Genomic DNA, 23,868 nt, shown 5'->3' with positions numbered 1-23,868 from the left:
GTTGTTCTTCGATATTTTGGCAGGTCGATATTTTGCTCCTCGATATTCTGTCCTCCCAGTGTGCATACACTTAACCCCTTCGCTGCGGGGGTAATTCCCCCGCTGTGCTGGGGGGGAGGGGGAGCGCACAGCGCCCGCATGCTCATGACGCGCTCAGCTCGTCATGAGGCACGGTGCTCCTGTGCTCATGACGAGCTGAGCACGTCACAGGTGCACCGGATCCCATGGAACGCTCAGCACAGCAGGGGAATTCTCCCCGCACCTGAGTGTTCCACGGCTCATGACGAGCTGAAGTCGTCATGAGCACTGGAGCACTGTGCCTCATGAGCTCGTCATGAGCATGATAAAGGTTAAACCTGCTCAGCCCCCGGATAGCGGCCTGGTAAAAGTGCGGTCTGCAAATCTGCATAATATAACTGCTGACCCTGCGGTAATCACTTGATTTTGAAGGGAACCTCTTTTACATCACTCCATTTTAATGTACTAAAGTTTAGTGGGTAGCTACTTCCGTTTTGATGGCTGTCCACCAAACTTTTAACTTTTTTGTATTTTTCAAAAACAAACTCCCAAAGTGGGAGTTTGTTTTTTTAAAACAAAAACATTGGTAAAATACCACACACTAAGAGTTTTCTTCAAAGGTGTGGGGGGGGCTCCTTCTTTTGTTTGCTTTTCTTCAGTGCCAGTTTTTTCCTGGCTGTGATGGCTGGGAAAAAAGGCAGTGTACTGTCCACCTTAAATAGATCGGACAGTATAATGTCCTTCCTCCAAACAGCAAAGCCATCTCTAAATGAGGTAGGCAGACCGAGGGTTTGGCGGACATGGTACTCCATCGCGTTTGTGAGGAGTATCTTGTCCGCAAATCTCTAAATCAGGCCCAGGGTCTGCTTGATGTTTTAGCAGTATTATCAATAGAGTTCACATATTTGGTATATGTTTGGTATGTCTAGCTGACGAGCTTTCCCAGTCTGTGTACGTGGCATCTTAAGAGATGTTATGTGCATATGTATGCACTTGTAATAAACTGCATGGCTCTAACCTATGTATCCCCCTGTAATTGGTTTTAGTAGTCCTGTTTAGTGAGATATGTACTTAGTTTCATACCAGGAGCCTTATGGAAAAACTCCTTTCAACCAAAAATAAATCAATGTGTGTCATTTTGGAATATTAGGTATCTTTGTCTAACTAAAGCATGCATTAGGATTCAATAAATCAGAGATGCAAAATGTTTCAGATGCATATTGAGTGCTCTCTTTTAATATTGCTACTTTGAGAACCTTGAAATTAAAATTATCAGAGTGAAACAAAGCTTTTTCCTGAAAAAATATGAACTATTGTTTCCCCCTGTTTGAAATATATTGAAATATGTAGAGTTTTACTTTCCTGCAGAAAATAATTGCACCTAAATCATTTCGTCTTCGGAAGGTTAACTTTCTTCAAAGTGTCAAGAGCAGCATTGCTTTCTATTTGCAACCATGTCAGCTAGAAACAAAATATATTTCCTAAAAATGTACTGATTATATAGCAGACAGTGGATTTATTTTGCCACTAGGAGAGTCTAGAGTTATCCAGAAAGCTCAGAACCGATGGCTAGAAGATTTACTGGGAAGATAAATATAATTGTATCTAAACAGTAAACATATTTCCACTTATGGATTGCATGGTAAGTGTATGAACTATGGTTGAAAGATGACTGTTTTTAGGAGTTTATCATTCGTATTTTTTTTATGTACGGCATTTACTTGCCATGTACCTGTTCCTCGTTGCCTTTGGCTGCACACGGCAAAGGTTATCTGGGAGTTGTCCTCCTGCCAGGTTGATTGCAAGGCCGGCTAAAGGTCAGGATTGCATTCAACTTTGGCCATGTGCAACGAAGATTGCCCTCTTGCTGGATTTGGGCAGAGATCCAGACTCAAGCCCTGTTGCGATCCTCAGCCAAAGGAAGAGGTACATGGAAGGTGAATCTGTCTTTAAAAAACACATCACCAGGAACTCAAAAAAGCACAGAAATTAACCAGTTATTGTATGTAATGCACACAAAAAATTCACATCACCTGCCATGCTCAGTGCTTTCTGCTGTGCACAGTGTGGTTTGGCTCCAGGGCCTGGCCTCATGTCAAGCCAGTCACCCAGCCGCAGTGCTAGCCAACCCCAGCTGTGCATGGTCTTGGGACATGCGTATCAAGGGGTGATTCAAAGACCTCCGCTTCCATTACTGGGCCTACTAGAGAAAAGCTATTGCATTGTATTTTTTGGGTGGCTCATTAGACCTGACATCCTTGTGGTTTTCCCCTAACCTTTTGCCTTCAGATCTCCTGTTTTTGATTACTTCATTTTTACTGGCCTTATGACTACACACTTTAACACTGCTCACCAGTGGTAAAGTGCTTGTTCTCCTTCCCTAATACATGGTAACATTAGCGTATACCCAATTGGCATCTTTAAATTACTTGTAAGACCCTAGTAAAGTGGCACTACATGTGCCCATGACCTGTAAATTAAACTCTGCTAGTGCGCCTGCAGCACTGATTCTGCCACCTAACTAGCACTCTAAACATGTCTCAGGCCTGCCATTGCAGAGCCTGTGTACAGTTTTAAACTGCTATTTTGACATAGAAAGCAAACCATTTACCAGGCCCAACCCTTCCTTTTTAATACATAAAAGTCATCCCTTAGGTACAGCCAATAGGGCAGGGTGCAGTGCATTTTATAAGATGGGCGTGTGCTTTTAAGTTTTACATGTCCTGGTAGTGAAACACTCTTACATTTGTTTTGCACTACTGCAAGGCCTAGCTCTCCATCAGGATAACATTGAAATTACATTTTAACATTTTATAAGTGTAATTTCCAAATTGTAAAATTTTATAAGTGTAATTTCCAAATGGGTGCATGTAAACACTTCATGTTTGATGTCCCTGGATTTGCAATTTAACCCGTTGCACTACCTCGCGGGCCGACGGAACCCTGCCCACTCAATAGAACGCCCGCACTGCGGCAGAAAAACCGCCGCAGTTAAGGCATTAAAATCCTTATTTATGGTGCAGTTCACATTTTAGATTACTATTCTGAAAATGGAATTTTTAGAATGTTGCCATTTTCTTGCCTTAGCCATTTGTGCCTGCAGCCTGTCCCTTGGTTACAAGACTGGGTGTGGGTGACAGGTGGGCTTTGTGTATTCCTCCCAGACATCCACATGCAATGGGGAGCATAAGTGTCACTGGATGGACCACCACTAGTCGGATGGGAGGGAGGAGCTGGACCCAGCCCCACTTACACTTGAATAGGCTGTGTCATGTCTCCAAACATAGGGCTTCCCACACCATCTAGTTAGTCTGGAGCTAGGGCCAGGAAGGAAGGGCACCTGTGCATTTCAAAGGGATGCCTCAAGAAGCTTTTCCCCACTTTAAAGGCACAACTGGGTATAAATACTGGACCTCGGACACCACCACTTCAGTACATTTCTGGACCTGTGGATACTCTGCCAGGAAGGACTGCTGGGCTGCTGAATGGACTGCCACTTTGTTGAACTGCTACTCTGATGGATCTGCTGCCCTGCTGTACTTACCTGCGGCCCTCTGGCCTGGGTAAAGAGGTCCGGACCTGCATTTCTTGAACTCAGAATGACTCCAAAAGCTAGTTGACTGCCCTTCTGATCTGAATCCTCAGGGACATAATGGGCTCCCAACAACCTTGCCTCTGCATTTGAACTCTGTTGTTCTGCCCTGCCAAGTGGTGCCACCTCAGTTCTGGACCTTTGGAAGTGGGCTTAAGGTGCTCTGCCATCCTCTGTTGATCAAGCTAAATCGATGCATCTCCTCTGTTGTAGGGCACAACCCCTAGCAGAACCGACAAATTGCCACTGCTGCGTGATCGGAACCGTCGCAAAGACCTGCATTGCAGCTCTTCGGAGTCGCCACATCACCGACTGCACGATGCATCTTCGGTGCAGGTCCTCTGCATCCTTGCAGACTACAGACTCCGCATCAAAGCTGCTCAGCTCTTCAGAACTGATGCATCGCCCCAACCGCACACTGCATCCTCAATACAGGACTTCTCATTGAAAACCCTGTTGACGGGATCCTCAACAATGACTCAGGTCCTCAGACCACAGCCTTGCAGAGGATTTAAGGTACCCTGCTCAGTGGGCCTAACTGGGTCCCCGTAGCTGGCCTGTGCTGTTCGATGACAGCCTGAACTTGTGATTTAGTCCTGGTTTGGAGAGACCTGATAACCACAGTTAGCACATTGTGCTTTTGGATCTATTTTCACTAAAATCTTTGAAATCGCATGTCTCTGGTTTCACTAGTTGAATTTTTGTTGTTTTATTCTCGTGGTTTTTTTTTGGATTACGTTCTATTTTTCTAACTTGGTGTGGGATCCTCTTAGTGTGGTGTTTTCACTTTATTACTGTCTGAAGTTTTGCACAAATACTTTACACATTGCCTCTAAATTAAGCCTGGCTGCCCTGTGCCAAGCTACCAGAGGGCTGAGTTCGGTAAATTTAGGGATGGCTTGTGCCTCACCCTGGCAAGGATTGTGGTTGCTGCTTGACCAGGGCTCACTTTCAGTCAACCAACAACCCAATTTCGTAAGGGATTTTAGGGGTGGTTTGTGTTTTTGTGGGGTTATGGGTTTTTTCCCTTTAATTTTCAAGCTATTGTAAACAGCCTTGGTAGAGCTGTTTTTTTTATTTTTTTTATAACTAATGTAGTTTCTGGTTGTGGTCTTCCATCATTTTGTTCCCATGCCTAGGATTCTATTTCCTGCACCACATGTTCTTCTTGCTCCACATGCCATATAGAGCAAAGATGCTAGTTGGAGGTTGCTCTCCCTCGCTTCTTTTAGCACGGTTTAACATATGTGTAAAAAAAAAAATGATGTAGCTGTAACAAAGCCCTATGAGTCCTCTAGAAAGATAATATACTGTGAGACCAACTGAGCATGCCAAAAGCCATAGTGCTCAGTGAGAGTAGAAGTGGAGAAATAAAGCAAAAAATTGTTTTCGAATTCCAGTTTTAGTTGTTTTTATAAATAGGCCAAATTGTTCCCAGAACATGGAGAGCCACGTGTTTGTATCCTGTGCGGGAGATGCAACATCACTGTTGCCTGACTTTGCAGACGACGGTCCCCGTAACACCTCTTGAATCAAGTCAATGGAGCAAAGGTAATCTTCTCCGGTTCCCACAGGCGTTGCTGAGGAAGCATTTGATGCCTGTAAGCCTGGTCCATTCCAACAGGAGCTGAAGCATTCCGTGGTGGCTGTGAGAAATCCAACATCAGGATTGGAATACGCTGACGACACTGCACTACTTGGGCCTTTTTCTCAGGTCCAGTAGTACATCCACGTTCGGAAGCACAACCGATGGAAGTGTTAGATGTCCAACACGCATTCATGTCCACAGAATAAGCAGTGGAGTACAGGCAAGACGCAGTCTACCCAGACTGATCTGGATGATAGAAACCAATGCTCACTTAGCTCCCAAAGCCAAAGTGTGCCCAGATGGAGTATCATGCGTTCACGGCAACGTTGCTCCAAGAGCGATTTTTCCACCTTCTTGAAATTGGGGATGTCCATTGCGTAGCAGAAAAATTAAAACCAGGTTACCCACTAACAGTAGCGGGATCAGTGGAAGCCCACCAAAAATGCTTCCAAATAAGGAGTGTATTAAAGATGGAACAACTCCGAAAACTGTCTGAAAGGTGCTTAACAACCCAGAACCAATGGTCTTAAATAGGTGTTCTATCGCACTCCTATCAGACATGTTAAAGATACGATGTACCATTTTTCAGAAATGGAGCAGGAAGTTAGTTCGGACTAGCTGAAGACCTTACAACCTGGAGATCAAAAGTCTCTCGAGCTGAGGTTAAGGCCACCTCCTTCTGTAAAAGTATTGCTTTCTGTCTGCTCAGAGAATCAAACCGTATAAAAGAAACATTCAATGAAAGCCATAGCGGCGCCTCCCTGACTGTGTTGGTCGGTAGAAATAATACTTGCATAAAACAAGTAACCCTGGAGCTTACTGTGACCAAATGTGCGATGCCTGGACGCATCCCACAACAACCTTGATCATTCAACATCAGAAAACTCCCTTTCAAGAGTAGTTTGAACACTGGATGTATCACGGCAGCTAGCAATCCTTTCAAATGACAAGATAGGTTTGCAACCGAAGAGTTGCAAGCTCCGTGAAGCATATCATCCTGACAAATTAGAGACCCACTTAACGAATTCTCGCCATCTGAACTGCTGAGAAAAACTTCAGTGTCCCCATTCCTGCGTCTAAATCTGTAAGGTTACTCCCATGATTCCTATATGTATTCCTTCCCTAATGCTTCATACCTGCCTACTTGATGGTACTCTAGGCAGTATTAAAATTGGAAAGTTTGACAATTTGAAATGTGGCCATAGATTAACCATGCTGTGGAAGGTGACTCAGCCACGATAAAAGGTAGTTTGTCTAATTTTTCAGTGTGCAGCATTGTATATTTCGCATCTCTCTGTGCCATTGTTGTCTGCCTTGTTGTTAAATTATAAGCCGAAAACAGAGACGTACTGTTAATATATCACCAGGGCACATGACAAGAACGCAATGATTGTAGCGTCCAGCTTAATAATAGAATGGATCGTAACTGTGATTGCCCATATTGTAGGATGGACAGCTCCTGTTCCGTTCAATCTATAGCAGAAGACACAATGTTTCCTAGTAAATACATCCTGGATGTTAGTGTGGTCATGCCATTATAGACCATTGCCAAAGCGTATTCTAGGTTAATCCTGCCAATTTTATGCAACCGCTCCACAGCTTCCTGTTGAGAGATTTTCCATACTTCGTTGTAAATGGTGTATAAGAAGCGTTTATGGCGTGGTTTCAGGGACCTAGCAACAAATCCCTTAAAACCATGTCATCTGATAGTAAAGGCAAGTGTTGTTTCACCTGGGACAGTGTTGAGGTTCTTAGCCAATCTAGGCATAACTTCCCAATACTGTAGGATATCACCACCCCCTGGTGTACATAGCTTTAGTCCGGCCTATGGATATTAAACCCTTCATTGATACGCTTGAATCTTGATTGACACCCATTTGTGTTGATAGGCCAAAACAAACATCCCTTCCAATTGCGGTCTGATGCATTGGATGAACCTTCATGTATAATCTCATTCGGTGTATTTTCACTATGTTATGTATTATTTCACCAACCCTCAAAGTGTGTAGCTGAGGGAATCCAAGGTGTGTGCAAGTCCTTAATCTTGGCTATTCGAAGACAGGAAGTTTGTTGCACTTTCGTTCAGGAAGATACTTTATTGTGGTATGAGGTATGCTCTAAATAATGCCTCAGTTTTACTGAACTTGCCAATCTTTAGTCCTCCAGACAGATTTTATGTCTATTGTGTCTCTCCAAAAGTCAAAACCCTGTAAAGACAGCTGGGAAATAAAGCAAGCAGGGTATATCTGGTTCGTGTTGGTGAGCATATTTTTCTTTGCATGTGTAGGTGCAACCTTATGGTAATATGAGGTCGGGTCTGAAGTGTTAAACCCAGAAAATTAAGCAAAGATTTGTGCAAATGTTTGTGAACTACCCTTTGTTGGTGTTGGGCAATGTTCCCAGTGATGGTAAGTAAAAACATTACGAGGGAATGCTTGTCTTAAGCAAGAAATTATGACCATAGTGTTGGTAACAATAAATGTTTCATTATACAATTTGTTTAGAAAATGCAGCAGATTGTTCTAAATCAGACGGCATGCAATTCACAGTTTCAAAGTCCCATTCATCAGAGAATGTACTGAAGGTGATGATATCATTCAAAGAAATTTTAAATACATGTAGTATTTTCAAAAGTTCAGTGGGACCAAATGCAAAGCCCTGTCCCGAACTATTCCTTCAGGAACAGGAGCTGCTGTAATTTTAACAAACGACAGGTCTTGTCCTGCACGATGAGATTACGTACGAGGTTTCAGGACCAAGTTCACATGTTGTACTGCAGAGCATTTTGAGAGATAATGTCCATTCAGAAGCAGGAAAAAGACAGTCACAACACCTATCCAGAGGACTAGGAACAGTAGACCAAATGCAATCCAGAACTGTAGCTAGGGTAAATAAAGTACGTTTTTTGCAGTGTTTTTGTAGATGTTCTATACTTTTTCTTTGTGGGAAACAGAAGCTTGCGGTGACTCTGGTTTACTCTGATCCAGAGAGAAGGTATCAACATCGATGAAGTAGCCAGATGATGTTCTATTTATCGTTGGTAGCTCAGCAGGTCTTGTTGAACTGGCAGATGACTCATTGTGAGACATATTCACATATATGTTGGTATTAGGCCAAATTAAATCTGTGTGTTCATTTGTATTTTGTTGTTGTTCAGTTTTAATAGGCAAGAGTTCCATTCCATTGTTGGCAACTCCTTTACTTCGTAGAGCAGAATCTTCAAACGTATTTAGTATTTTTTTTTCTGAACTTCCTGTATGGTAGCGAGAGGAGATCGGCGACTACCCAGGAGCCCGCGCTGCCTGCTATTCAGCCACATAGTGTGGTTTGATCAGATCAGTGGAGACAAATCTCTTTTCTTTTTTGCTGGCAAGAGGCAGAAGAAGTACTGTTCTTATTTCTGCTACTGCCAGGACATGTACAGGCGTTCTACATTGACGGCCCAAGTTCTTTTTTGTCCACAATCTTTTCTATGACCAGGTCCACAATCTTTGGGACTCAGGCAGGTCTTGCCGAAACTGTTTTATCTTCCCCAGTGGTGGTGCATTTTACTTCGACGTTGCTTTGTACTGCCCGGAATTCATTGAGTTCCTGTAAAACAGCCAAACAATCATTGATGTCAAATGCTTTATCATCAGCCAATGCACTGCAACCATAGAGGGCGGGTACCCACATTCTCGTCCCAAACAGGACCTCATATGGAGTACGGCCTCCCAGGGAGCTTCTTGGCATGTTATTAAGTGCACTCTGGACCCCATATAGGGGATTGACCCAACTGCCACCCGCGCCTAATACCCTTGCTGTTAAGGATTGCTTCAGGTCCCGGTTTTTCCTTCCATATTCGAATTTTCCTCTGGATGATATGAAGAGGAGTACCGCAATGCCACACCCAAACTTCCCATGGCTTCCTTGTGAGCCAGAGAGCTGAACACGGGCCCGCGTCAGATTGTAATGTGCAAATTGCTTTGTCCCTATGAAGATTCGCAATTCCTTTATAACCAAGCGCTGAGGCCAAACCCTGAGGAATCTAGAACATGAATCCACTGCCACCAAGATATAATTGTAAGCCCCATTAGATTGTAAGGGGCCACAGTGGTACATATAGACACATGTGTGAGGTCTGTCTGAGATCAGTAGTAGTGTTTGTGGTGGACGCGCTACAGTGGAACCCTTCATCTGCTGACAGATATCGCATTTAAGGGAAAAGCCCTTGGTCTCCTTGGTAAGACCTGGTCACCAATAATGTTGTTTCAGTAGTGAAACCATCACCGTAATACCTGTGTCTGCTGAGCCCAGACCCTTGTGTGCAGCTATCATTAAACCTAATCTGCGATCCATGTTTGGTGTTTCCCTATCCCCCACTCCTGGAATTTGCGCATATAGAATATTTTGTGCGTCTAACTTGTAGGAGTACTTGAATTGGAAACCTTTTTGCAAGACTGTGCTGTTTTTACGCAAAGCAATGAGAGATACCATTATCTGTCTGTCTACTCTCCTGCGAGAACGAGTGATTGCAGCTGCGGCAGCAGTTCTCACTGTCGCCTTGGCAGTTCATCAGCCAATAAATTCCCTTCAACGTGCAGCCCAACACATTGATGATTCAGTGTATGAATCATGTGGGTCCGCAGCAAGCCTTTTTTCAGCTCTGCCACTTGTTCCCAAAGCAGTTTATGCTTCACTCTGCAAACTTTTGAATCTTTGAATCCATATTGGCCACAGTCATGAAGATATTAATTGTATGACTGGACACAATATAAAACGAATAGCACACAGTAAGTGTGAGGAATTCTCGATCTGTATTTTTTAGTGCCCGTATCAGAGCATTTAGTTCTGCCAGCTAAACAGTGCAATCTCTTAGAGACTACGTCTGCGTTTTGGTAGGACGGAACTTGCCATCCTGCATACAACCCTTTACAATTACACAAGCTGATCTGTAGTGCCGTTTACTTCCTATGGACGGCTGAGCTGAACCAGATGTGTAAATTATATATTCATACTGATCTAGAGGCATTATTTCATTCGGGAGAGGATACTCTTGCTCGTACTGCAGAAATGCTTGTGTATTAATGTAGAATCAAATTTATAGTCTACATCGGTTGCAATGAGAGAATTAGACCATTGTATCCATCATGGGTGCAGTGCTTTAGCATTAGGAACGCTTGCTTTTGTAACAGCCTCTAAGGTTGGTACCGGAGTCACGACAATTATTTGTTTCCCCTGAGCCAGTGCTCTTTCTCTCACTACGGCAGTCTGAACTACTGTCAGGATTTTTTCACTTGATACAAAACGCATTTCTGCGTTTGTGTACAAATGTGATTTGTATGCCTTGGATACAGTTTCACCTTCATTGAAGGTGAGGTAAGTATTCCTGAATTGACCCTCGAATACACGGATCACCAAATTTGTAGTGTTTACACATGTGTGTAAGTGTTTGGAAGCTATCATGTCCGCATGTAGGGAGCACATTATATCTGTGTGTTCCTGTGTCCAATGTTGAACTGAGAAATCAGGTCTAAAAGTCGTAGAAAGATTTCACTCTTTCTGCGTAATCCAAACTGTATGTTCTGCCAAAATGTAGGAATCCTAAAGTAGATTGCAGATTTTTCGGAGTCTTTGGAGGTTGGAGCAGTGCACACTTTTCTAAAAAGTTTGCTGCAAAGCTTTTCCCTTCACTTGAGAGCTCTAATCCCAAAAATAGTACATTGAGATGGGCAGTTTTTGATTTTTTAAAGTTACATTTGTAGCCCTCAGAGGCGAACCCCAAAATGATGTTGTTTTCCCTGGTCAAATGATCCAATAATTCATCGTCCGCCAGATAAATATCATCTACCTAGGACAATGCCTCTTTATCAAAATTTTGAAGTAACTCCGATACTCTTGCTGAGAACAACCCCGGGCTATTCTTATACCCTTGGGGAAGTCTACCAAATTGATGCTGAGAGGCTAGGGCTAAGAATGCTGCCAAATATGAGCTCTCAGGCGCTATGTTTTGGCAAAAGAATCCATTTGAGATATCTAGTGGTATTTTGTATTTTTTCCACACAATTTTATTTATTTATGTAGCACTCTGTACATTTGTGTACTGCAAATGTTTTTATGCATGTGTTCAAAGTCTAAAACTAGAGGATGTGAATTATCGGGTTTTATTACGGGAAACAAAGGATTACTCATGGAATAGGTACAATGCTCTATTACACCTTGGTATTCAAGTTGATCTAAGATCTCCTTTTTTGCTTCATGTTTTATTGGGTTCTGTCTCTGTGGAGATGGAGTATTTTTTACTGGGATGTCATGGTGAGGTGACTCAGCATCCCACCCTACATGATTGCAGTATAATGCAGGAGCTAATGCTACTGCCCACTCCTGCATGTATGAATGTTTCAGTGATTCTGAAACGAGTTTGGAGAAGGCAGGTAAAATTACTGTTTCCCCCTTTGGGCCGTCCATAACAAACTCAGGCGGCCAATCTTTTTCTGCTAAAAGGATGTTGTATCCAAAGGACTGGTTCTCCTAAAAGAGATAGGGAATGTCCCCCTCCACATGGAGTGTTATTTCATATAACTGGTGTGCAACACTTACCCTAGTATCAGGTGTCTCCGCCGTGATATCCTCATTCAACAATGCTGTCACCAGAAATACCATCAGGTTCTGGCAAGCTAATGTTACTTCTGCTGTGCTGTCTAGCATCGTCAGAGCCCATTCCCCGTTCAGAAGCTGTGTCCTCAGCAGCCTGGGCATTTCTTTTTCTAAGGCCTGCTACTTTCTTCTTTTTAAATTGAGGATTTGATTTTGGTTTATCTTCTTTTTTGATATTCTAGTCTGAAGTGCAATGTGTGTCTCTCAGCTTGGCTTCTGATCTGTGTTCTGACCGTCCTTCCCTCTCAAAGTTTTTCGATGAACCCTGAAAGGAACGAGAGGAACGTTTATCAGTATCCTGATCCCTGTCAGAGGGCTCATGTTGAGGAGACTCACCCTGTGATTGTGATGCATTTTGATGATTTTTTTGTTGTTTCCCATTTCTTTTTAGAAGGATCTAGTGTTTGCTTAGTGTTAACTTTATCCTTTTCAGAATGTCCTACTACTTGTGGTTTCATAGATCTAGCTCCCAAATTATCTCTACCTAATTCAGTGTATGTATCGTCGATAATTTTCAGTAAATCCCGCTCCTGTTGTGCAGGAGTGCATTCCCTCAGGCGTTGGAGTATAGTCAACGGTGCTGCCTCCCCTTTTATGTTTGTCAACATAATTGTAGATACCTGGGAAAAATCACTTATTCATTCTATCCCTAGGTTTAGAGCAGGTTCTTCTCCATACTCATTATGTAGTTGCCTTCATACTTATGGTATTACTGCTATTGAAGGGGTGCCATGAGTCCTGGTATAGATTAGAGCTATCCTCATTGGCAAGCAGATTGTCAATATTCTGTGTTTTACTGTGCTGTTTTCTCTGCTATCCAGAACGGCGTTTGCTCACGTTTAGTGGGCATTTTTCCCATGACTGCGTTCCGTGTTTGTGGGGTACATTTTGTGGCGGTCGGCTGTAGTTGACCTGCTGGGGTAAGTCTTGTTGGCTTGGTGTGAGTGCTGTCATAACGAACTGTGTCAGATTTCTGTAAAGTTTTATTATTTCTCTATGAAGTGGACGTAAGTCTGCTATTGGCAATGTCAACTTCTGGATGCGGTGTGTAAGCAACCAGAGCCAGCCAAGTCGCTCCGTCTCTGTTGAGCGGACCGAGTCTCACTTTTTCTGTGGTGTATGTGAGGGCACCTTTAAACCAATTTAAATGCTCTTGGTACGTGAGCAGAGCTGCTATGTCGTCATATGGACAGTATTCTTCTGGTATTTCATCCGGAGTATAAGAATGAAATATATTTGTGCATGTGTCTGCAGGTGGGAATTTGACCCATTAATAGAACACCTCTGTCCTGAATGACTTGTGTGCCTCAATCACAAATGTTACGGTTCCTCCTCCTAGTGCCGAGAGACCAAAATTGTCTAATTGTGCATCCAGTGCATTTCGGAAATTTTCTGAAATGTTTATTTCACCTTCCTGCTCTGCTTCTCCTGTTGCACTTGCATGTAATACAGCTCTTGAGTTATCTTCAAGAAACACTGTTAAAAAATTGTTTCAAGGAAAATAACATAAGGTTTTATGCACGATGTAGGGAACTATAATCCTTCAAGCTTGAATAAACCTACAGCCAATACATAGGGTATACCTACTCGGCTGCGGCTGATTCTTCCCTTCTCACTCCTGACGTTTCTGGGTAGATGTGTGTAGGGGTCTCTGAGAAAGCACAACTGAACTATTGAGATTTGACCATTAAATAGGAACCAAACCAAGGTTGGGCGCCATGTTGTGTAGTTCCTACAAATCTGTATAGGATCTGAGCGTTTAGACAACATAAACTACGGGATTGGTGTCCAGACTGATTCCAGACACCCCTGGAGGATATGTTAGTCTGTAGACCAGCTAGCTCACTGTACCACTCGAAGTACCCAACCTTACCAAGGAACGAATAGTTTCTGGCAACTATCGAACATGACAACCCTGACCTCTCCGGGATCGTGGATACAGTATTTTCTCTCAGTCATTCGTGCTTACTTTTGTCTCAAAGATATATAGAATAAACGATGGGCACGTTTTCAATAAGGATTTATTGAACCAGCATCATTCTAGTATGAAATACATGTGCTGTAACAACCATGAGACATAAACAGATATGTACGGTTATAAGCACCTTCAGAGTAAAGAAAAGGTAGAATTATACCATAGTGCTAAAACAATGAGTATATGCAGGTATATGGATACATAACAGTAAAAATGTGTACTCCTACGATGGATGTACCTAAGTGTACCTAGCATGTATGTAGGTGTAAAGCCTAGAATCCCCTTAGGATGGGGCCAACCCTTACCTGATGTGAGAGAGCGAAGGTCCCCGTCTTGTTCTTGAGATGGACACCCCGCAAGGGATGTCAGACCACTGCGTGCTGGAGTGTCTGTGTGCAGGGACCTCAGTGCTTCGCGTCAGCATGGAAGTCTTTTTCTCCTCTGGTTTGCCCAGCGAAGATGTAGTGCTTGTATACCCGAAAGGTACCCTCAGGTGTTCCATCTAGAAGGCCTGCTAGGGGCATGTCGGGCAAGGATGACAATAGAGGTGACCCTTATGCAAACTTATTATGCAGAAGATGGTAAACCTGCTGTGATACTCATAATCCTAATGCATAAATCATGAGGCTAGTTTTTGGAGAAAACCACACGACAGTGATGTAGCACCCAACTAAGTAAAAGGTCAGCGTCAGACCCGTTATGTAGAACAATGGTAAGACAGATGTAGTTAAAAGGTTGTGTAACTACTTACTACCTAGGCCTATATTGGGGTACATTGGGGTTAATAACAAGAGCTCAGCATAGCTGGCTCTACCGGCCATTAAAGGCCTGCTACAGCATTAAAGGACCGAGGTGAAGGCGAGCCATTATGGACCGGTAGAACTCGCTATGGATGGCTCTAAGGCTATTAGAACATATCGCCTGTAGAGGGCAGACTGTTTGAATTTGTAAAACTAAGGCCTCACGGAGCAGAGGGATTGAAATACCCTCTGGTTCCGTGAGGCCTTTGTTCAGAGCAACAACTGTGAACAGACATTGGAATGTTGGAGCTCCAGGCTTCTACTGGCCATTAGTAGCCCGGAGGGCTCCATTGTTTTCAACAGAGCTCCCAACAGTCCAATGTTCTAATATAAAATATTACACCTGACGAAGATCACCAAAACTGAAGACTGAACCCTTCAGGTTAGTATTTAGTATAAGACTTGTTGCAAAAGAAGTAGTGAATGGGAACACAAGATGTACGCGTATCCCTCACTTATGATTAGATTCTAACTATTCCTTTACTATACGTTGGCTCTTGTATACCCTGCTGACTACCCTGCCACTGATTATATTTATGTGGATGTGTGAAGGTGTGATTCAAAACTTCTTAATATGAAAAAATAAACGTTCAAAGTGGAAGATCATGTTACTGATGTGTTCATGACCATAAAGGGATGTGAGGTGCAACAAGCAGGCTGTAAATGTTACACTGATCAACTTCATGCATCCTTGTATGGCACTTGAGTTCCTAAAATTAGTAATTTGTGGATGGGACGCTTTTTAAAACTTTGGCTGTCTTGACTACCTGTGAATTGAGTGTTAGTGCTAATTGAAGTTTTGGATTCTGATCTCTGCAGGCCATAGTGAAGGAAGTCTCGACTTTGGAAACTGAAGATGAGGCCAAGATTTCAGCAGCCATTTTTTACTCTATCAGCCTGGCTCAGCAGGGCCTACAGGGAGTGGAACTGGGAAATTACCTCATCAAGAGAGTTGTGAAAGAGCTGAAGGTAGGTGAAGGTGCTCTCAAATGAAGATACTCCTGTCCCAGGTCAGAGACCAGTCAACATATTCAGGTGAAGGTAGTCACTAAAGTAACTGTGGGAATAATGCTCAGGTATGCGTTTTTCAAACAGGTTCCAACAAGTGCCTACAGTGCTTTCCCTTCCTTTGCTATTCTTTCACAGAGAGCGATTTGGAGCTCAGGATATTGGCAATGTAGCTTGGAACTTGACATTAGTTTTGGGATGAAGTTTGGAAGATGCACATTACCATACATTGTTCATCTTTATCTTTTTGCATACAAGGTGGTGACGTAATAGAAATATGGCACACCAAGGTATTACCGCTTGAAAACCCAGTTCTAGCTCCTATTTAAGATGGTGGAACAAAGTAGGGATAACAACCAAATCCCCATAACGTTGTGGTCAAGGCGACTATAATTGCAGTAATTACTTTTCCCCTGCACATGTTTGAAATATAGACATAAATGGTACAATTGTAAATCACACTGGTATTCGTTTTCATTTCTTGGTTGTTTATTCAATTTTCTTCAATGGATGATGTTAGTTCACAATCCACTTAGTTCCTGCGGTTACTAGCCAACATGTGTTTCGTCACTTAAAAGGGAATAAACCCGCAACTTCTTCCTGGCTTCCGTGCAGTGCGTACTCCCAGGACCATGAACACAACCAAAACTGAAATCTGTGCCGGATGGGGCACCAGGTCTAAATATCAGCTCTTTGATTAGGATAGCGTGACCGGAGAAAAAGATACGACTTATAAGACAATTCCACAGAACCCAATTCGGGTCGGAAGTATCACCGAATTTATGAAATCTGAAAGACAAGCTTATAGCCCTGAAGAATTTGCGGGTTTATTCCCTGTTAAGACGAAACACCTGTTGGCTAGGAACCTCAGCCACTAAGTGGCTTGTGAAAAAACATCCATTGAAGAAAATTAAATAAACAACCAAGAAATGAAAACATATGCCAGTGTGATTTATAATTGTACCATTTATGTCTATATTTCAAACGAGTGTAGGGGAATAGTATTTACATCTTTATCTTTTGTTCTTGTTGATATAATAGTGTTCAGATAATCTGAACATTACCTAATGACAGACTTCATCTGTAATTTTACAATGAATGTTGACGTACTGCAGATGTTGCTTTGTGCAGTTTAATTTTTTGAGCAATTTTAAGTAGTTCACAGTCCAAGACCACCTCAGCTATGTAACATTGACATAGACATTTTCTTTAAAGAAAAAATAGCATTTATGGGTTTCCGGCACAAAATGTCCTCCAGGCAAATGAGTGGGTCTTCACTGTTTTTCAGCAATGGGGAATCTTGATTCACCCCAGTGTGTTTTGGATGTAGATTGTCTACAGACATAACAAGCCAGCTTCTTTGCTTATGCTCTCAGGCTCGTCATCATCCTAACAAATTACAGTATTGACAATAAATAAATGTTATATCACCTAGAGTAACGCTTTTACCATTTTAAGGAGCGGAAGGATGAAGAGTTTCAAGATCATTTCTTGCAGACAGCACTCCATGTCAGCAGCGTGCACTTAACTTGGTGAGCCATCCGTTAGGAAGGAGGTGGGATCCCAAAATAAACTAAGGGCTCGATTACATTGCGGGCTGGAACTGTTGAACCATTGGTCGGACCCCTTCTGCACGCATCGTAATCGGCTGGTCGGATTCCTTTCCGACTGACCCATTTCGATGGGATCGGTCAGAAGGGAATCCGAAACGGTTTTCCGAATGGCCTCCGATGGGCTCAGAGAGCCCCCTGCAGTAATCCCTCGGCCGGCTCTTTCCTGCCGAGGGATTACAATGGCAGATTCCCACTGTCTTTCTGTGCTGGCCTTTCGGACATGGGTGTAAGCTGCAAAATGGTGGCATAGGGGGCACATATGGTGCCCCCCTGTTGATCCCTACATCGGGTGGCAGGCACCTTGAGGTGCTTGCCACGGGGTGCAGGGATGAACTACACATCTGCTCTTCGCAATGAGAGCATGCATTCTATTTGGAATGCATGCTCCCATTGTAAAGTATAGGATTACGACCAAATCCTAATTCCTGGACTGAAACCGACGTGAGAAGGTTGCTCGGTTTCAGTTTCAAAGCGATCTCGGAAGGACTCCGGTCTACACGACATCGGAATCAGGCCCTAAGATGTTAACATTTGTGCCAGTTTTCAAGTGTTTGAGACACTTGCTGATCAAGAGGGTGCCTGTGGCTCTCGCTGGGCTGCCACTGCGTCTTCAGCATGGAGAGTGCATTGCTTGATGCAAGAAGTGGCTGCCTTCTCCGCTTTGTATGTATCGTTTTGCAACTCCAGGACCAGGAGCCGAAGGAAAAGTACTATTTTATCATAGTGGACAAGAAATGAACGGGAGAGCGTATCATCAGAAACAGATAAGCCTCCTCCTAGTGACCTCCTTTTGTCACCTGTGTACCCCTTCAGCATTTTAGTGACTCTCTCCACGGCATAGACTCTTCCCAGTTCAGCGTGGACATGACGGATAGACTACAGGACCCATATTGTAATTTTCTCATGTAACTTTGCGTTAACTTTCAGTGCTTAATTTATAAATGAAAGATTGCCGGTCTGCTCAGATGCCCACGGCCGAGGCCACCAGCGTGCGGAATACCAAAGTTGTGTAGTCTTTAATTCACCTCATGCCTCAGGCGGTAATCCCTCCCTCTTTTATCTCACTCTTGCAGGTTTCTGCTGTCCCCCTTTCTGACGCGCTTTCTGTCTTCTCTTCCTCCGTCTTTCCGCGTTGTGTTTTTTTTCACTTGGTAAATGTCTGGTGGGGAGAATAGGTGCTGGTCCCCAAATATAAGAGCAGGCAGCCTCCACCTGCAACAACCGGCTCGAATTATGTGTTTCAACAGAAAACAATGAGATATCAGCCTTTGCCACGTCACGTACCACTTTTGGATGCCTGTTATGCAGCGCATTGTAATTTTGTGATTTAGCTGAAAAAACAATATTTGCAACATTGTAATTGAGGCCGTTTGTCTCCTTCCTGCAGTGCAGCTCCTCGCCACCATCGCAGAAGTTCTGCTTTGGTTCTGGCTTGGAAGGCTTTTGCATCGTTTTAAGTTACTAGCTCTCTCTGTCTTCTGAGGATTATTTAAACATCTCACGAAGCCCCTGCGCCCTGCAGTGCCCAGAGGAACTGATGGAGAGCCTGGCACAGGCAGGAATGAATGACCTTGGTGTTTCAACTGAGATCAGCTCAGCCAGGATCAATGAACCTGTAGCTAAAAATCTAGTTTTTGTCTGGAATTATCCCTTAGTGTAGCACACATTCTTAAACACAGTTGAGAACTTGAAATCCAGGCGGATTAACAGTTAAGAACAAACACTGGGCTTCTTCAATATTTCCAGGCGGTAGCATTTCTCTGAATTTTTCTCAGACATCAGAGGTGGTGCCAACAGAGCCGTGGACTTTTATCCGGCCCTCCTGGACTTTTATCCAGCCTCCTGGAGCTATCGTTTTACTGTTGATTCAAGTTTTAACCAGACACCTGGTGTGCTTTCAGGCCTCTACGCCTAAAGTGATGGATGGAAACACTTTAATCATTAAACCACTGGGCCTTTGAGCTGAAAAATGACGACATGGACTGTTTTTCTGTTTGCAGAGTTTCCCTGCATTGGAGGCCATGTTTAGAATGGGTCCTGCATTTGCAGTGTCATAGGCAGGAAGAGCTTCTCGCAGCAAAGTCCGCTGGGATCAGATCCTTGCCACACAGGGGCATGTGATACCAAAGGGGATGATGGACGGAGCGTTGTAGCAAATCAAGCACTCACCCCCAGTCAACTGATCTGGGTTTAATCCATCATCATTCTCTAGCTCACTCCAACACCCCAGTTCAGACATGGCCATGTGCAAATCGGAACAGTCCAGCCCGAACTGCCAAGCCATGTCTTCCCTAGACCGGAAACAAGCATCCTGGGACCGTTTTCTGGCTAATCAGCCGTCATCAGCCAGGCTAGCTTGAATCCAGTGGCAAAGTGAGAAAGGGACACAACAGTTCGACCCGCACTGCTTCTTTGAGGTATTTGTAATAATCAGGACGCACTGGTAAATTGTAATCCAAGTAGGTTTATTCACAGGTAGTATCAGTAAGTCCTTATCAACTATAGGTCATCATTATCAGGTATATAAGTCCTGTAGGGCAGCCCCACCAGGAGCAGCCTGCTAGCTGCTCAACCCCATCCACCAACTGCCACTCCAGGCATTCTACTCGAGGTCCATTCACCAACATTCCATACATAAGACACAGACACACAGACTGAGCAGCTAGGACAGAGAAACATAGTGGATAAAACATCATGCAAGAATACTACAGTGTTGCCTGTAAGAGCACCAACAGGATAAAAAAAGAAAAGGTGGCGGGAAATGCCGCCCAGCATAATTTCCAGCGCCTAACAGAATTTCATCCATCACTTTTTAATCATCTAGAATTTTCCGACTCATGCATGACCTTGCACGTTACAGATGATGATGACAAGGAGCAGCGATCAAGGCGCTCTCGAAAGGTAAGTTTGCTACCGTCCTGAGGCAAATTAAAAGTCCTGTTGGCAGCAGGTTAAAGAGAGCCAGCCTCCTCCAGAAGAAACGCTCAGAAGTTACTCTGTGAGGTGCTGTGTTGACTGCTGGCAGAAGTGTGATTTATAATTTACAATCCCTTTTTCCTCTGTTCTCATTCTTGGAGTTTGATTAGGTTTCATGGAATTATGACAAATAACGCATTTAAAGCAGAGGCATTACTCCCTTTCCCATTGAGGCTTTGCAGTTGAAAGGCTGTTTTTCTCCAGAGGTTTTCTAGCTCGCGCCACTGCACACCCTCGTTCATAAATATGACACGCGCCTGGGCCCCAGTTCGTCTTTTGCCCTAAGAGGTATGTTTAGCTCATCAATATTTGTTATAACCATCGACTGTTTAGAAACAAAACAAAGGTGTGCTCAGCTGACTCCCTGGAGCAATCGATAGAGAGACGTAAGCAGAGAGCAAAGCAGTGTTCAATAATAAGAAAAGGGAATGGAAGGAAACTGAGAAAATAGAAAAAAGCCCTTAGTGGAGCCGATGAAATAAGAAAATGAATGTGTTTGGCTTGTTGCATAGGGTACTCGGCTTACTGTGCCTCCTTTAAGAGTACATTGGAGTAGGGAGATATGTCTCAGTAACTCAGTTTATTGTCCTCAATCACATTTATCACATTACATAACATTTGAAGCACTTGGACATGTACTTTTTATAAAGAACTCTTCCATTCAATCAATCAGGGGGTTGGTAAGCGCGCGACTCACCAGTGAGGGTCTGAAGGTGCTGTGGGAGGGGGGGGCGGGGGGCAGTGGCGTAATGAAACTTGAGGGGGCCCCCCTGCAAAGCACATGGAGGGCCCCCCCCCCAGAGGCCTGGCCCACCGCCTACCACTTTGCCCCACCGCCCAAAAATCTGGTATATTTTGATTTGAAACCTCCAACAGTTAATGAAATGCCTCTATATTATCTTGCTCAAAGTTCTAATGAGAACATGGGAAAAACACTTAACATATAAGCGGCGCCATTTGTAACAATACTGACAAAAGCAGATTATTTAACTGAGGCAGCAATCAGAACAATGCCAAGGAGTGATCCTATTGTCTCAGGAACTGCCTCTGGCTGAAGAACAAAGAACTATGAAGGGTCTGAATTAGAATTAACATTAATGGACAATAACTTGAAACTTTGATAGACAAACCCAAACCTGCAATTCCATAGACTCAATTGACAATATACAGGAGAAGTACACAAGATATAACTCATTATCCTGTGAAATTCAAGAGACTGGTGCATTATCTGCATATCACACACAAGCGACTGTCATGAGTCACAGAAAGTGTCACAGACACACTAGTCCAAATTCTAAATGTGTCTCCATGTAATATTCAGGGATAGCGATGTGTGTTTTCAATAGTGTAACACAGCAGCTGCTCGCTAATATTACTGCAAATAATCTCTGTGATACCCTCCCATTTCTCATATGTGTGAGGTCCTTTGATCCAGAAGAAGCTGTTTTATAGATGTTGCATGAAACACAACATTCCTCTACAAAATGTCTGTAATAGACACACATATCACCAATACTGAAAAAAAGCAAAGGTAAGTGGTATTTAAAACAATCTGTTTTCAGAACCATTTAATGCCATCAGGGCCAGATTCTGCAGAACAGAGCTGGATTTATCAAGGGGCCCCCTGAAAGTCTGAGGCCCTGGGCCGGAGCCCACTTTGCCCATGCCTTAAAACGTCTCTGGATGGCATCTGTCTTTAATGGATGCAACAATCTCCCATCCAGTAATGGCAGCTTCCGAGGCAGCAATTGTGATCTGGGGAAAGTAAAGGAGGCCCTGCAAGAGGCGATCCCAAGGATATGGTTCGATAAACATGACAAGTGGCTGAGCACTTAGAATCAGGCCAGGGCCCTGGCATTGAACAGGAGCTGAGAATTTACTGTACGTGAAAGGAAATGCGAGGGAAGATAGCATCCCATCACAAAATGGTGGGCATGTAAATGCAAGTAACAGGGTGGCCAGAGACAGTCCTGCAGGCAAAATAGCACCAAAACCCACACACCTAAATAATGTGAAAAGATGTCTTGCAGCCGCTCGTGTTGGATCGCACCTTGGAAATCCAAAGCATGTACATTTCCGTAAAAAGCATCCGAAGCTCCTCAAGCGGCACATGATTTCTAAGAAATAGTAGCTAGTTATAAGTTTGCTTTTAAAATATGTGTAAACATGTTTTTTTTCCAATATACTCCTTTCCCAGTTAACAGTTCTCCATCTGAGCAAATCTATATTGAATTGTTTAAGGATGTTCAGAGTAAAGCTGGATAACGTGGTTAGTTGTTAAAGGAAAAAAGATTCCTATCACCTTCCTTTCTCTTTTGCCAATCAAATGCAATAGAATTTTAGAAGGTAGTAAAGCAAACTATAATAAGGGGTTCTTAATGCAGAGTGATGAACATGTCCTTTTTTCCACAGAAAGGTTATTGTGAAGATGAATCCCTGATCTTCAAAAATGTAGATGAATATTGCACATTTGGTGAATAATTAACATCAATACTGAGAGGAGTAAGAGACTTATGTGCCCTCACATTATAAACACTGTTGTCTACAAAAAATATAAATTTTCGACTCAAGCAACTTGTTATTTTCAACATGATTGACAATTCAGTATTAGCATAGCAGTATACTTAAAAAAATCAAAGTCCATATTCAACTCTGTGAGCTATCACTCATGGTTCAAAACGCCGGAAGTACCATGTAATGTCTAGAGATGGACACATATCTATACTTTGGAGATCAAATGGGCGAGGCACTGGGGGTGGCACACCTCTGCCCATTCTCCGATTGGCTTTGCCCCTTGCTTCCCCAGTGGCCATCACCAACCTAAGCCTCAAATAGCAAATCAGAGAAGCGAGAAGGAAAGTCATGAGTTGGCTAGGGGATTGAATCCAGGGGCACAACTAGACCTAAACTCCGGGGGGGGGCTACCACTCCCATCCAGGGCTGGCCCTAGCACTGGTCGCACACGGTGCAACAGTCTCTTTTGCCACCCCCTCCCCCCATTTCCTCCTTCTCCATGAATTCCCTCACTACCACTAACCAACAATGCACCTCATCTGTCTATAGCACCTTTCTGACAAACATTTCATTTTTTTATAGTGCTACTCATAGTTTACTCACACCGAGTTCTGTGATCTGCATGGTACAAGTTCTATGTAGCAGGCACATTGACCCTCTGCCCTTTGTGGGTTCAGAGTGGGACTAATTAATGCATGGTTAGTGATGGGCTTGTTTGAGTGAGATTGCAGATTGAGCAGTGAGGGGGACAGGTGAGTGAGGTGTCACATGAGTGCAGAGTGAGTAGTGTGCTCATGTGACTTCAGGGTGAGATACAGGGTAAACAGCGGAAGTGCATTTGGAGTGCGGAGTGATCACTGAGTGCAGGGTGAGCGGGTGAATGGTGTGAGTGCATGGTGATCACTGAGTGCATTGTGATTGCTGGGAGTGCAGGGTGAGCGTAAAAGTGAAGGGCGAGAATGAGGAGTGAGTTTTCTTAATTCAGAGTGCATTCCCAGACACTTGAAGTAACTCTGCATGTTATTGAGGGCGGCGTAGGGTTTCATATATAAGTTAAACTATTGCTATTAATCAGAGATCAAAGGTGTAGGAAATACATATTATGCTGATCCTGCAACAAACTTCCAGTCTTATGATTAGTGTTGCCA

General features: G+C 43.4%; 1 protein-coding gene across 1 annotated transcript in view; it reads left to right on the top strand.

Annotated features, from left to right (window-relative positions):
• MLYCD (malonyl-CoA decarboxylase) overlaps positions 1-23,868 on the top strand; it is a 478,937-nt gene that overhangs the window by 217,153 nt on the left and 237,916 nt on the right. The window contains exon 4 of the mRNA XM_078668472.1: positions 15,429-15,578. Coding sequence (XP_078524598.1) covers positions 15,429-15,578 — 150 coding nt within the window. The remainder of the gene's footprint in view (positions 1-15,428; positions 15,579-23,868) is intronic.

Source organism: Lissotriton helveticus, chromosome 12 (assembly GCF_964261635.1).
Source record: "Lissotriton helveticus chromosome 12, aLisHel1.1, whole genome shotgun sequence".
NCBI classification, from domain to species: domain Eukaryota; kingdom Metazoa; phylum Chordata; class Amphibia; order Caudata; family Salamandridae; genus Lissotriton; species Lissotriton helveticus.
This window is presented reverse-complemented; position numbering and strand designations above follow the sequence as displayed.